Source organism: Protopterus annectens, chromosome 5.part0 (genome assembly GCF_019279795.1).
Source record: "Protopterus annectens isolate FY-2018-M chromosome 5.part0, PAN1.0, whole genome shotgun sequence".
Taxonomy (NCBI): domain Eukaryota; kingdom Metazoa; phylum Chordata; order Ceratodontiformes; family Protopteridae; genus Protopterus; species Protopterus annectens.
This window is the reverse complement of record NC_056735.1, coordinates 1462162426-1462176161: the sequence shown is the minus strand read 5'-3', so window position 1 is coordinate 1462176161 and position 13736 is coordinate 1462162426. Positions and strand designations below refer to the sequence as shown.

The 13736-nt window shown below is 39.5% G+C and overlaps 1 protein-coding gene across 10 annotated transcripts in view; it reads left to right on the top strand.

Annotated features, from left to right (window-relative positions):
* The window catches only part of DOCK9 (dedicator of cytokinesis 9), a 2508686-nt gene that overhangs the window by 1647987 nt on the left and 846963 nt on the right, over positions 1-13736 (top strand). For all 10 annotated transcript variants that reach the window (XM_044071294.1, XM_044071300.1, XM_044071298.1 and 7 more), the window contains exon 14: positions 5592-5674. In XM_044071294.1, coding sequence (XP_043927229.1) covers positions 5592-5674 — 83 coding nt within the window. The remainder of the gene's footprint in view (positions 1-5591; positions 5675-13736) is intronic.

Below are 13736 nucleotides of genomic sequence, written 5' to 3'. Positions count from 1 at the left end.
ATGAAAAAATTAAAGGTGGGGGCTAATCCACCGACACTCCTTCATGAGATGAATCTGTGTTCCTTGAGGCTTTTGGTGCTAGCTCATATGCATCTTGGGTGGTATCACCTGCTGATGCTCTTATGATCCTGGTGTTGTGGAACCCATTCCCAAAACAATGAATAGGATTTTGGTAGCCTCAAAAGATAGAAAACACTGGAAGCAAGGGTCTACCAGTAGAAACCATAGTAGTAACCGCAGTAACTAAAAAGGAACTGGTAGAGGAATTCTGTCCATCCACTAGCAGGGAGTAGAAGTCATTGTCCAAATTTGGAAAATGGGCATATGCTTCAGCAACCTTCACACTCAGGGAGATGAACTGGGTTGCTCACATGACACATTTTCAGAGGGACTTGATTGCAGAGCTTACCAAGTACCTCTCTGGTAACTTACCGTTGGATGTTCAAAAAACTGTGGACTCTCAACTGTCTACACTGCAGTCTTTGTCTAATGTGTCCATGTTTCTGCCCTCCAGTGCAACTGATGGCAGCAGACAACAGGATAAACATGCACTGGCATACTTGGATGCACCTTTGCAATTTCACAAAAGGATTCAAGGTGTCCTGCTTCAATCCCCCTTTTGTTGGTTCTTTGCTTTTTGGACCCAAAGTCAAACACTTACCAGGAGTGAACAAGATGGTAAAACTCTGTGTGCTGTTAGGATGCAGTTCTCCACCTCTCAAAGGACCTTTTTCTAGGAACCAAAGCAGTGGTAAGAAGATATGGTTCAGAAAAGATGCAGGGTTATCACTAGGACAAGGGAACACAATTCAAATGAACATCACACTAGGGCCAGTGCATAGAGGTGGACTGCACAGTCAGGGTTTTCATGATCCTTTTACTGAGAAACCCTGCCAGCACTTCTGAAGAGTTACCAAACTGTTGCACTCTGGAGGTAGTCAGGGAGCACTTATCCCTGCATCCACAAGCCTGGCAAGTCATTACAGTGGATTATTGGGTGCTAAGGATAATTGCCAGAGGCTATTCCATTCACTTTTTTATTCTCCAAAGAAAAGGAGAAAGATTCTGGATGTTCCACCCAGCCAGTTGGAATCTGCAGCAGCAGAAGTACTCATGTCACTGGAAAAAAAAAGTCATCCAGCAAGTCCCGCTATACCAGTTATAATTGGGAGAGTCTATTCCAGGTTCTTTTTAGTACTAAAGAATACAGGAGACCTCAGGCCAATCTTGGACCAAAGTCATCTCAATCTATTCATAACACAGGCAAAATTCCAGATGTATGCTGTGCAGTCCATATTGCCTTTTCTGGGGAAGGATGATTGGATGTGCTCTGTAGATCTTCAGGATGCCTACTGTCACATAACACCAGAGAGGAAATGTCTCATTTTCTGTTCAGAGTATTGCCATTCAGTCTCATCACAGGCTCCCTGGTGTTCATAAAGATTATGGCAGTAGTAGCAGCTGACTGCAAGGGATCCAGTTGCTGCTGTACCTAGACAATTGGCTACTCACCAGTACTTGCATGGATCTTCTGGTTCAGCACTGGAATATCCTGGTTCAGCTTCAGTCCTTCCTTGAGACCACCAGAGTGTTTAACAGTTTAGGAGTCTGCCCCAAAGGTTGAATCAAATGAAAATATACGTACACAAGTTATGTACTTAGCATAACGATAGATCCGTGTTGTCTTATTTTCATCTGGTTCAACATCCCTCCCTTCTTTCCCCCTTCCAGAGTTGTCATTGACAGTTTCTGTTGACCAGATACCTCATCAGACACCATGTCTGTGAACAATTATGTATGCTGTACCTTCCTGTGGGTATTCATGTGTCCTTTATAATCTCTATTCATTTGATTAAATCTAGATAATAGTTGGTGATGTGGTGGCAGACTCGATCTGAGATACTTTGATGGAATGGAGGGAATTATGAGTAGGGGAGGAGTCAGAGCCCTGGATTCACAGCTTCATAAAAGGTTCTGAGGTTAGATCTGTTTGGATCCAACAACCCAAAGGTTGATCCAGATGAAAATTAGACAGCATGGATCTGTCATTGTGGCAAGTGCATGTCTTGAGTAGTGATTACAACACTAGTTGTGTTCAGTATTTGTAAGACTCTTGTCTTTCTTCTTTAAGGCTCCATATACAGGGCAAATAATAGAGGAGGAAGAGGACATCCATGCCTGATTCCCCTACTAAAATTCAGTTTACCTGATAGTTTCCTGCCCACCTTTATTGTTAGCAGTCATCCTCCCTATAGTTTTATTGTTAATTGTTACAGCTGGTACAACCATATTGATACATTTCTATCTATTTTTGTAATATTTTTGCTGTTCTCTTAGCAAACGCACACACACTGACTTTATAATACAGAATGAAATAGATATTGGTCAATATAACCCCAGGTCTTTGAGGTCTTTTCCCCTCTTTTGTCAATACTGCTACCCCTACTTAAATGGGAAATATGTAAGTTACCATTGCTCTGCACATGCATTCCCAACATACCTTGTCAAATGCTTTCTCTGCATTTAAGTTCACCAGCTGTAATGAAGTTTTTTATGTTCTGAATCTTCATTCTTCTATTAATATTGCAACTGTCTGGCTCTCATCCTCAAAATTATATTGATACATTTCTATCAATATTTGTAATATTTTTGCTTTTCTCTTAGCAAACGCACACACACTTACTTTATAACACAGAATTAAATAGATATTGGTCAATATAACCCCAGGTCTTTGAGGTCTTTCACCTCTTTTGTCAATACTGCTACCCCTACTTTCTTCCAGGATGCTGGCACTTTGTCTCCTTTCAGCAAATTATTAAACAATGCCTTCTACGTCTTTATCCATTTCTTCCCTCCCATCTTACAAACTTCTGTAGGAATGCCACCTGTTCCTGGAGATTTCCATTAGGTTGACTACATCAGTTTTTATTTCTTCTCCAGCTCTCATGGCTATTGATAGTTGAGCCTTTTCTTCCTCTAACATGGGCAAATCTTAATCTAACACAGATGTTTCCTGACTTCCATATTTCTCAGTCTTCCATAAATGTTCATAAAGTTGACCAAAATGCTTCCGTTATCTCCCATACTAGCCAAATGTCCATTTGCATTTTCCTTAGAACTCTGTAGCTGTATTCCTCCTAATTTGAAACATTTCCCTGTTTATTATGCAATGATAAAACTTATGTTTCCCATTTCCATTCTCCCTTATTTCTGCTTTATATTTACAATGTATTTTCAATTGTCACATGCCCTAGCTAACCTTTTCAGAGGCAGTTTCTGTCTTCCCTAGCAGTTCTCAAGTTGTAACTATTCTCCAGTCCTTAAATTTTCTTTTCGATGTGTATTTAAGAACGTGCCAGTGTCTTTTCTTTACTTTAATACCCTGCATCTTTATCCTAATGCTAATAGGGTCGTGTCATTGTCAGATATAGTTATTGGACAGGTCTCAATACTTTCAAAAAATGAACACACTTGTGGGATATATGGATTCTTTGCAACTTAGCCCTGTTGTATATCTTGTGTAATAATATGCAAATTCTGTCTGAGCTCCTGCTACTGGAATAATATCTCCCACCAAATGCTTTCATATAATTCTTTAAAAATGTACCATTTTGTGTTGTAACCTCCCTTCTAATTACCCCTAATGCACACTATTATGATAGAAATTTCATTCCCCAGCCATAATTAAAAAATACATTGCATTCCCCCAAATGCTCCTGAACTCAAACATCTTTGACTTGGGGGTATAAACGCATGCCAAAGTAAATGAGTTTCCTTGCCAACAACCCCTCTGTGCCACGAATTCTACCATTACTATATTTTTTCTTCTTATGTTACTGTTAGAGTCTGTCACTAACATTGTCATTAGTTCTCTTTTATTCTTGATATTCTTCTAAGTGTTCACTTTAAAACCCTTGGCTTATCAAATTCATTTGTTCATTCCTGTCCAAGCTCATCTCCACTAACAGTGCTATTTGCACCCTGCGCTTCATAATGTAAGTCATTATTCTTTGCTTTTTTCTGCCATGCTATGACCATTTAAATTCCATGTTAATTTTGATAGTGCAGCCATTCTGACATGTAAAGATTACAATTACTAATCATATCTGGCATGTTTTTTTTGCACGTAATATTCCATATGGCATTTTATATGCACATAATTACAATTGGCAGGTACAGCTTCTATATTTTAACAACTTCTTTTCTGTTTAAGTGCTGCTGATTATCCTTTTTTAAAAATATTATAATTCATAACGCATCCACTCCTCCCTTTCTAGCACACACATGTTACTCGGAACTATTTACAATTCAAAAGGAATTGCAAGGTATAAACCTTTCAGCAAAGAACTAGGTCTCCATTTTTTGAACCGCTCACTTAGGCTTTGCCTACCCAGAATTTGAGGTTATTCATCCTACAGCACATTATTTTGCCTACAGTTTTTCTAAAACAAATGTTAACTCCCTCTCCAACATAGAAAACCAGTTGCATACATTTAGTAAAAAAATATATATATATATATATATATATATATATATATATTTTTTTTTTTTTTTAACTAACTAAGAAAAACATCATGAACAACCTTCAGCTAGTAAACCAATATTGTGTTTATTCTACATATTCTCATACTGCAGTCATGGGGGCAGTGTTTGCATTTAGAAACAAATAATCATCTTCATTTTCCCTTAACAGTAAGGTCTATGCCATTGCCCTTTTAAACATAAATTCTTATATGTTTTGAACCATTGAGAAGGACTCTTAGAAAGCAGTGTCTAGTCATTTTTTGATTGATGCCTACCTTTATCACAAGTGTATATGGTTAAAGATGCCTTCCAAACTCGACAATTACAACAGATTCTTAGCTTCATCCTATTCTGTAAGCAATTTAGATTAGAAAACCAGAGCCTTTGCTAATTTTAGGGTAATAATCTATTTGCCTCTACATTTACAGAAAGTATACTAATTTCCATTTAAGTTTTTCAGTTTAAAGCAGCAAACATAAACTCCCAGCAGCTACAGTACCCACACTGTTGTATTTTACATAGTACATTTGAATATTTTCCTGTGCATACAATATAGCATCAGCCTTACTCTGCATTTAATTAATTACGTTTGTGCCCACTTGCTGCTTAATTTACTGAAGAGCCGATCAAAGCATTCCCACCAGTGCTAGTGTGTTGCAACATTGTACTGTTGTATATTGAATTAAGTCATTCAGTTTATTCCTTCTTCTTTTGTTTGCAATGTGCAGCTTTTTTTTTTAATTATATTGCTCTATAGAACAGTTTAATGGATTTTGCGTTTTGACAAAGCTGTTTAATGTAAGAGTTATTGCTTTCTTTAGACATAGAAAGACATGTATATTAACAGTTTGTGGCTTTAATTTTAACATTGTAGAAGTAAAATATGCATTTTGATCATTAAACATTTAGAGATCTGTTCAGAGGCATATTTTTTCACTGTATTTGTCCTCAGAGTTCTTGACTTCTCCACCATTGTGAACATTTTAATGGGTATATAAATATTCCTTAGCAGAGATTAGATTAGCCTTGTGAATTATTGCCAGTCACGGATTTCTTTCTCTCTGTAGGCTGCACAGAAAGTACTGAAGAATGCCAAGTTAGCGTGTAGCAGACTGGGGCAATATCGTATGCCTTTTGCATGGGCTGCCAGGTAGGTAACTATTTATGCAACCACATGATTTCAGTAAAGAATTCTTCAAGGAATAAGGGCAAATGCTGAGTTATTCCAACTGTTTTTTGGCTGATTAAATGATTTTGTGCTGGAGAAGTCACTAAATCAAGAAATCTAGATGATAGCTTTTGTATCCAAATTGCCCTAGTGTATTAATTTCATAATTTTTTGTTTTTTGAGTTGTTGTAACTGTTTTCTGCCCTCTACTTCTGTGCAGAATGATTTAATCTATATTTCATATATAGTTAAAGGTTGCACACTGCCTGAAACTAGTTTGCTATAACTTACTTATTCGACTTTAATAGGACAGAAGATAAGTCCACAGTCACACACTTGTATGTATGTATGTATAGTGAAGGGAGATTGAGAATGGAAAGGCAATTCATGAAAGAACAATTGGAAGATATATATATATATATATATATATATATATATATATATATATATATTGCTCCCAGTTATGTAACAAAATTAAGAAGTTTTAAGATTTTTGTTTTGAAATGTTTGCATAAGTAGTTTTATATGTCAGTCAGAATTGAGAAATTTTCTTCAGGTAGATAACAAATGCTGGAGGTATGATGAGAAGAAGACAGTGGTATTTGAGAACGTCTTTTGGGAATGGAACGAGTTAGCAAATTTTAAAAATTCCGTCAGAGTACTTTGTCAGAAATGTTGGAAGAGCAAATCATTGTAACTAAGGAAATGGTACTTTTGAGCTGGTACATAGCATCTGACTTGCTTAAACATAGTAAAGGTAAGTGTTAATGCTGTTAGCTGGAAAAAATGTTTGAAAATGGAAGTCAAAATATTCAGTACTTCAGTTATAGTTATTTTTGGGAGATAAAAAATTTAAGGGGAAGGAGCTAATTACATAGAAATAAATGGAATTTGTGGAAACAATACATACAGAGTGATGTTCAAGAGGAGTGAGGTTTGAGAGTGCAGGAAATGAGTAATTTATGTAATGGAGTGAATGATTGTTAAAAACAATGCATATATGTATACTCGATGAGAAATTTGATGCATGTGCGTTTTGGTGTCTAAAATGGGATTTAATACAGATGTTCCTTCTGAGACACCACTTAAATTGTGCTAAACCCATTATCTATTGGCAAATCTGAAACCGGGTAAACTTTAACCCTCTCTCCTTTATCTCATGCCTTCAAAAATGTGATTGGACACCGCTAAAGTACCTCAATCTGAATGAAGCCGTCCACTTCTTCAGTAGCACTTTCCTAAACATCCTAAACACACATGCCCCCATAAGAAATGCTAGAATCAAAGCACAGTACTCCCCTTGGCTACAAAAAAGCACCAGAGCACTAATGAAAATCACAGATGAGGCCTGGGAGCACTGGCGCTTAACAACCCCCCCCCCCCCGCCAGACAGTCATTCCTAGAGTTGCGCAACAAGGTTAAAAAGAAAATAAAAGAAGATAAAACCCAATAGTATCAGTCTGCCCTAAACTCCTCCCATCACAACCCTAAGCAGTTCTAGTCCACAATAAACTCCATTCTCCACCCAGGTAAAGTAGGCCCCCCCACACCTACCACTCTCCCTTCCTCCAGCAGTATTGCTGACTCATTCAATAAACACTTTATTGAAACCATTCTGTCTTTGACTAAACAACACAACCCTCTACCCACCCTCCCCACATCAAAACCAAATACTCTGCCCACAGTCTTTTCTTTTTCATCAGTGCCTACCTATATAAAAAAAACTTCTGTTGAAACTTAAGCCTACAAAACTTGCAGCTGACAATCTCCCCTCTGAATACCTAAAAATAGCAGCAGAAGCCCTAGCTTATCCAGTCTCTATCTTAATTAATCTGTCCTTATCAGGAAAGCTATGTCCCCACACTGTGAAAAATATCCCATATCATTCCCCTCTATAAAGGTGGCTCCTCCAGTGAACGTTCCAGTTACCACACCATAACCATCCTTTCTTCACTTTCCAAGATACTTGAGAAATGCATCCATTCTCAACTCTTAGACTACCTCTTAGCTAATAACCTCCTCTCCAGCACCCAGCATGACTTCAGCCCATACCACAGCACTACTACCACCTTGCTCTCTTTCACTAATGCTATGCATCATAAAAATAATGGCCTGTTTTCCTCTGCTATATTTCTGGATCTATCCAAGGCTTTTGACACAGTCTTACACAAACTACTAAGTTCTGTTCTCACTAACCTATCCTTTGACCAGTCAGCTACTGATTGGTTTCACAGCTGTCTAAATGGCCTCCAACAGTCAGTTGTCTGGCATAATGACCTATCTCCTCCACTTCCTGTAACACTCTGTGTTCCCCAAGGCTCCATCCTTGGTCCCCTACTATTCTCACTCTTCACCAGTGATCTGTTCACAGCCACCAAACATGCTTCTCTTATACAGTATGCAGATGACTCCACCCTCATCTGCTCAGCCCCAACTATACCTGAACTTCACAAGATCACACAGGAAGCCTTTTCATCTGTAGAAAACTAGTTATCTAATGACCAGTTATTACCAACCCAAGCAAGACTAAACTCCTTATCTTCCAACCCACTAAATCTAACCCAGTTATCCCCCACTTTAATATTCTAGCCAAAGACAATACCATCATCTCCCCAACAGAACACACCAAACTACATGGTGTTGAGATTCATAACAATCTCAGATTTGACACTCATATTTCTGTTACCATAAAAAAGGTTCACAAGACAGCCATGCTTAACTACCTCACTTCATCTCAACTCCAAATACATATCCAACTGACTTTACACTTAGCTTCCTCTCACTACCACATATACTAGTCATTCAGTCTCCTCTCTTACTCCTCTATCTTCCCCTTCCATCCCATTAGCCCTTCTAGCTTGTTTCACCTTTGTGTGGAGCTTCTGCTTTATATCCGCTTGAGTTTAGTGCAATATTTGTATATAAGATTTAGATATATGAGTTTAGAATGGTATCTGTTTGAGCTTAGTACTATCTGTAGATACATCCTATCTTTATTCCTAGCCTTTAGCTAGATATTGGTATATCTGTCCATTACTATGTTTCATATTGTATGTATAGCTGATGTTTGTTGCAGTATGTATTATTTGCTATTGTATGTATATTCAGTTGTTCTTCATGTACTCTGCTGCTCATTTATTGTTCTGTGGAGCCTTTCTCCCCGAGCCTCCACTGAAAAAGGATCTGGGTCCAGTTGGAATTTCCTGGTAGGTAGATAAATAAGTAAATGTTTAAACTAAATAATGTTAGATTTTGGCTGCTTTTGTAGTTTCATTTTCAGAATATTACGTACACAGTTCCACAATATACAGACTGAAAAAGCATTTCCATTAAAATGGCATTTAACCTACTTGATTCTGTTTTGTGCTTTTTGTATTATATTAAATGTGTGTTGCTAAAGTTGCTGTTGCGTATTCATCCCTGGTCCTGCATAACAATGGTGATATCTTAACACGATTGCTAAAAATGTATAATTCCTTGAAAAATGCTTTTTCAAACAAGTTGTTTGTTTTCTTGTAATAGAGACATATCTGCATCATATCAACTAAATCACAGGAGCAGTATTTTGTAATGTTCCCCTTTGTTTATCGTTCATCCCAAAGATTCCCTTTTGAGATCCTGAATTTATATATTAACTCATTCACTCCGATGGGGCTCCATGAAGTTTGCACTGTAACTTCCAATGGGCGGAGCCTAAGCCTTTTGACAGAATCAAATTATGTCCTTGCATTTCAAACAAATGTTCATATTTATTTATTTATTTTATTTTACATTTGTTGACCAGGCTAGTCCAACTGGATATATGTCCATTTTCAGTGGAGGCCCGGGGAGAAAAGCTCCAACAAACGCAAAAAAAAAAAAAACACAATATCATTTATAATACGAGGTATTTACAAATACAGCGAGGTTATGAAAGAAGTGCAAATGGCAAACTCTTCAGCACAAACTATTTTTATAGTGGTAGCATTCTTTAGGTTCTAGGTCTTAAAATGAATTTTATAAGTCACAATAAATACAGTAATTATTATGTTTGTAATATTTTGTAAACAACTTACAATACCTCATCAACCATTCAAGTTACACACATATTATCAGAGCATTTTATTCATCTAGCTGAGAGCTTTCATATGAGGATAGCTAGTTCTGTCTCTGTTACTTGGTGGGTTGTTGTGATATTTAGAAAAATGTGAAAATTATATCTATATAAATTAATAAAAACAACAGTTAATATCTATTTACCTTCACCAGATAGTGGTAAAATGTTAATGTGGTTAAGTTTTCCATTGCGTAAGCTTTAAGAAGAAATATTTTAAAACCTTGTACATAGCATGGTTTTGGAATTATTGATGCAAATATAAAGAAGTAATATTTGACGCCTAGAGGCGTCAGTAGGAGTGATCTGCAGATGCACCTGGAGGTGTCACTCGGATGCAATGAGTTAAGTAAACAGTCGTTAAACTGCTGTCAGTAAAATTACTCAAATCTAAAGCCTTTTCTTTACATGACATGGAGCTATGATCCTGTGTGTAAAATTGAGGAAATCTAGTCTCATTGGTTCAACAGGTTGCACACTTGCCTTTGGTGCAGAAAGTTGTGGGTTCTATTCCCACAGCAGGAATATCAATTGCTGACAGTGTAGTGCAGCATAAGGGGAGGTGCTGCACTCCTTAGTGTGCTGTTCTTTGGATAACACATTAAACTGAGGCCCCGTCTGCTTGAGTTGGTGGTAGCTCAGGTGGATGTAAAATATCCCACCGCACCCATTGAAAAGAATACTAGAACTTCCCTGATGCCCTGGCCAAATTTCCCCTAGTAGTATAAATACTACCTCAGGTCTCCCCTGAAACGAGACAAGCCTAGTGGAACTGACACATTCAACAAAGAATAAATAAAAATAAAGTTTTTTTTTTGTCTTCTATTTCTTTTCTTTGCCATACGTCTTTTATGCTATGTAATTTTCACTTAAAACAATTTTATTTTTGGATAGTTATCCAAAAGGACATTAGATGACAGCCGCGGTGGTGCAGCGGTAGCATTGTTGCCTCACAGCAAAATTCTTGGCTTGGGTTGGGAGTGCCTCCTGTGTGGAGTCTGCATGTCCTCCCCACAGTCGAGTGGGCGTTCAAAAGACATGCGTTGAATGGGCATGCCTTCATTAAAGGTTGGGCGTTGGGCTGGCAACTCAGCACCATAAAAACCAACTGCCAATCATTAGTGGAATGGAGTTCCGCTGTGGCGACCCCTAACCAGGAAAAGCCAAAAGACAAACAGCAAAAAAAAAACATCCAAAAGGACATTAGATAGTTATTTAGATATCTCAATCCATATTGATCTAAGCTCTTATGTAAACTACAGTAGAAACTGCCACCTTTCAGTTTTTCAACTGCCTACCATCATTCTTCTAAATTTCAAACAGATTTCCCTATCAGATGATCTGTCACAATCTTAATCTGTTTTACTGTAATTTGCCTGTTAGCACTGGTTCATGTACTAAGCCTAGCTCATTTCTCAAATCACTTTCTGGAAATAATTGTGGCAATTTATAAACTGGCTCGAGGAGTCCACAGTGCTTTTTTTCCCCAAGGTTCAGCATTATGGAGAACAAAGATGTGCTTTAATGGGAGATATTATAGAAGGTTATGATCAGGTTTGCCATTGTAACCACATTACATGTTTGGAACATGGATGCCAAGAAATTCACTTCTAGAGAGAAGCTGGAAAGTTGAATGTTGGTATCCATGTTGCGAACACGTAATATAATGGGTTATGATCAGTGAGACCTGATCAGAATTTGTGGTAGTGCACTGAGTCAGTTGCAAAAAAAAGATATGTATTACCAGCTTTAAAAAACAAAGCATTTTGCAAGTGCTGTAGCATAGACAGCAAGTAAGGAAATAGTCGGGGACAGTTTTTAAATACTACTCTAATTTAGATAAGTTACTTACAGACTAATGTCAGTAAACGTCTGTGGATATAGGAGGAAATACATTCAGGGACTGAATGTCCTTTCATTTATACATGCAGTAACATTGCTTAGGGGAAGTTTGTAACATTTGATGTGAGAGTGTTCAATCTCACCGTTTGTTCTTACACCTGGGTTCGGAGCCGATCCTCGGCTCCGTGTCGGCCGCTTTGCAAGCTCTGCATCGAGAAGAAGCTCGAGACCAACCTAACTCCCACAATCCCCCTCTGCCTTTACCTCAGATCTAGTTTGCCGCTGCAGTGTTCGCATCAGTTTGATGAGCTCGAGCAACATTAAGCTAAGATTTATATTTTTCTTATATTTCTTCAAATTTTTTTTCTAAAATATTGTCTTAAGTGACTGTGTGTGTGTTTGTAGTGTTTCGAGGAAATCTCGGTTCCATATAAAGTTCTTTTTATACTTTATTAGAGTTTTCCCTCTGGGCCTACCCCACCCTTTTACTGGATTGACTACTGGATTGACTTTTTACAGGATTTGACATAAGTTTCTGGATTAGACAAAATTACTGGATTTGACATAATACTAACTTTTTCTCTGTTAGCTGTACCTAAAATTGTGACATGTCTGAGAAAGCTAAGTCTGGCTTTAAACGTTGCCAATGTGGGCAAAAGATGTCGGTGACTGATAATCATAGTTCCTGCGTCTACTGTCTTGGCCCTCTCCATCTGCAAGAAGACTGTTCAATATGTCATTCTTTCAGTGGAAGGGTCATGACAGATAGGCGCAGGAAACTTATGGATAGGGGTCTTCTAAAACCTACTTTTCAAGAGGCTCTGGATGCATCAGACCAGACATCCAAATCCTCGAAGGAATCGAAGACGTCGGAGCCCAGGTCATCGGCTCCGAGCTCTTCAGTTAAAGTTCGATCACCGGTTCCACAGACTTCGGGGCCGAGTGTTGAACTGTTGTCAGTTCGAGCCTCGAGTCTTGGAACCGGTGACGGAGCTCCCTCCCCGGCACTGTCGAGGTCGGCTCCGTCTTCGATTCCTTCGACGCGCTCTTCCAGGCCCCTCTCCGACACCGATGTAGACCGCGTGGTGCAGAAATTAATGGAGAATACGGCCTTATCCAAGCTCATCTCTGTCTCCTCCCAGTTGGTGTCGAGACTCAAGGCCTTCCTTATCTCCACCTGTTCCTCCTCCGAAACCTATCCAGTCTTCGGAGCCGGGAGAGGCTGATCTTCTGATTGTGGAGCCCTCGGTGCCAGAACCGTCTTTCTCTCGGTCGGCTCCGTTCACCTCGACTCCATCGGATCCGGTACCGGAGTCTCGGAGCCGAAGATCCATCCTTGGATCCGGGACTGAGAGTCGGACCGATGTTTCGGTTCCGACTCTCGGGGCCTCGGCTCGGATCGACTCGGCTCCGTCCTCGGGGTCGATGCCTTCGGTGCCTGTCTCGGGGATTCTTACGATTTCCTCGGAACCGGGAGATACCTCGACTCGGGACCCAAGGGCCTTCGACCTCATGAGAAAGGTGTTGTCTACCCAGACAACCACATCAGCAGAAACAGCTTCTCCTTCCCATAAAGGAACGTTATCCTCCTCTGCACCCACTGCTACATCTAAGCGTCGAGCACCTGTGTCTCAGCCACCCCTGGAGGGTGCCCTCTCTTCCTCGGAGGCTTCTTCGGATGCCCCCTCCGAGGAAGTTCCGAGGAAAAGATTGTGTAAGAGGAGACACTTAGATTCTCCACAAGAATCATTGACATTGGACACTGACTATGAGGCAGAAGGGTCCCCAAAGTCACCCTCAGAGGATGTCTCTTTTTCTGACATCTTGGAGATCCTAAAGCAGAGAGGTGATTGGCAAGCCCTCCCCCCTTCTGAGGATGAGTCAGTTTTGCTGAAGGCATTCGGTGCTCGCCCTTCCTCCTCCTGGGTCACTCCACCCTTCGATGAGTTGATGGAGCTGATTGCTCGAAGGGCGTGGGAGACGCCTGACACGGTGGAGCCAGTCCCTAGAAAGCCTAACAAATATATTACTGCCCCTCAGGATAAGGCTTATCTGACAAAGGGAGTGCCAGTGGACGCTATGGTGGTGGCAGCGGCCACGAAAAGGAGA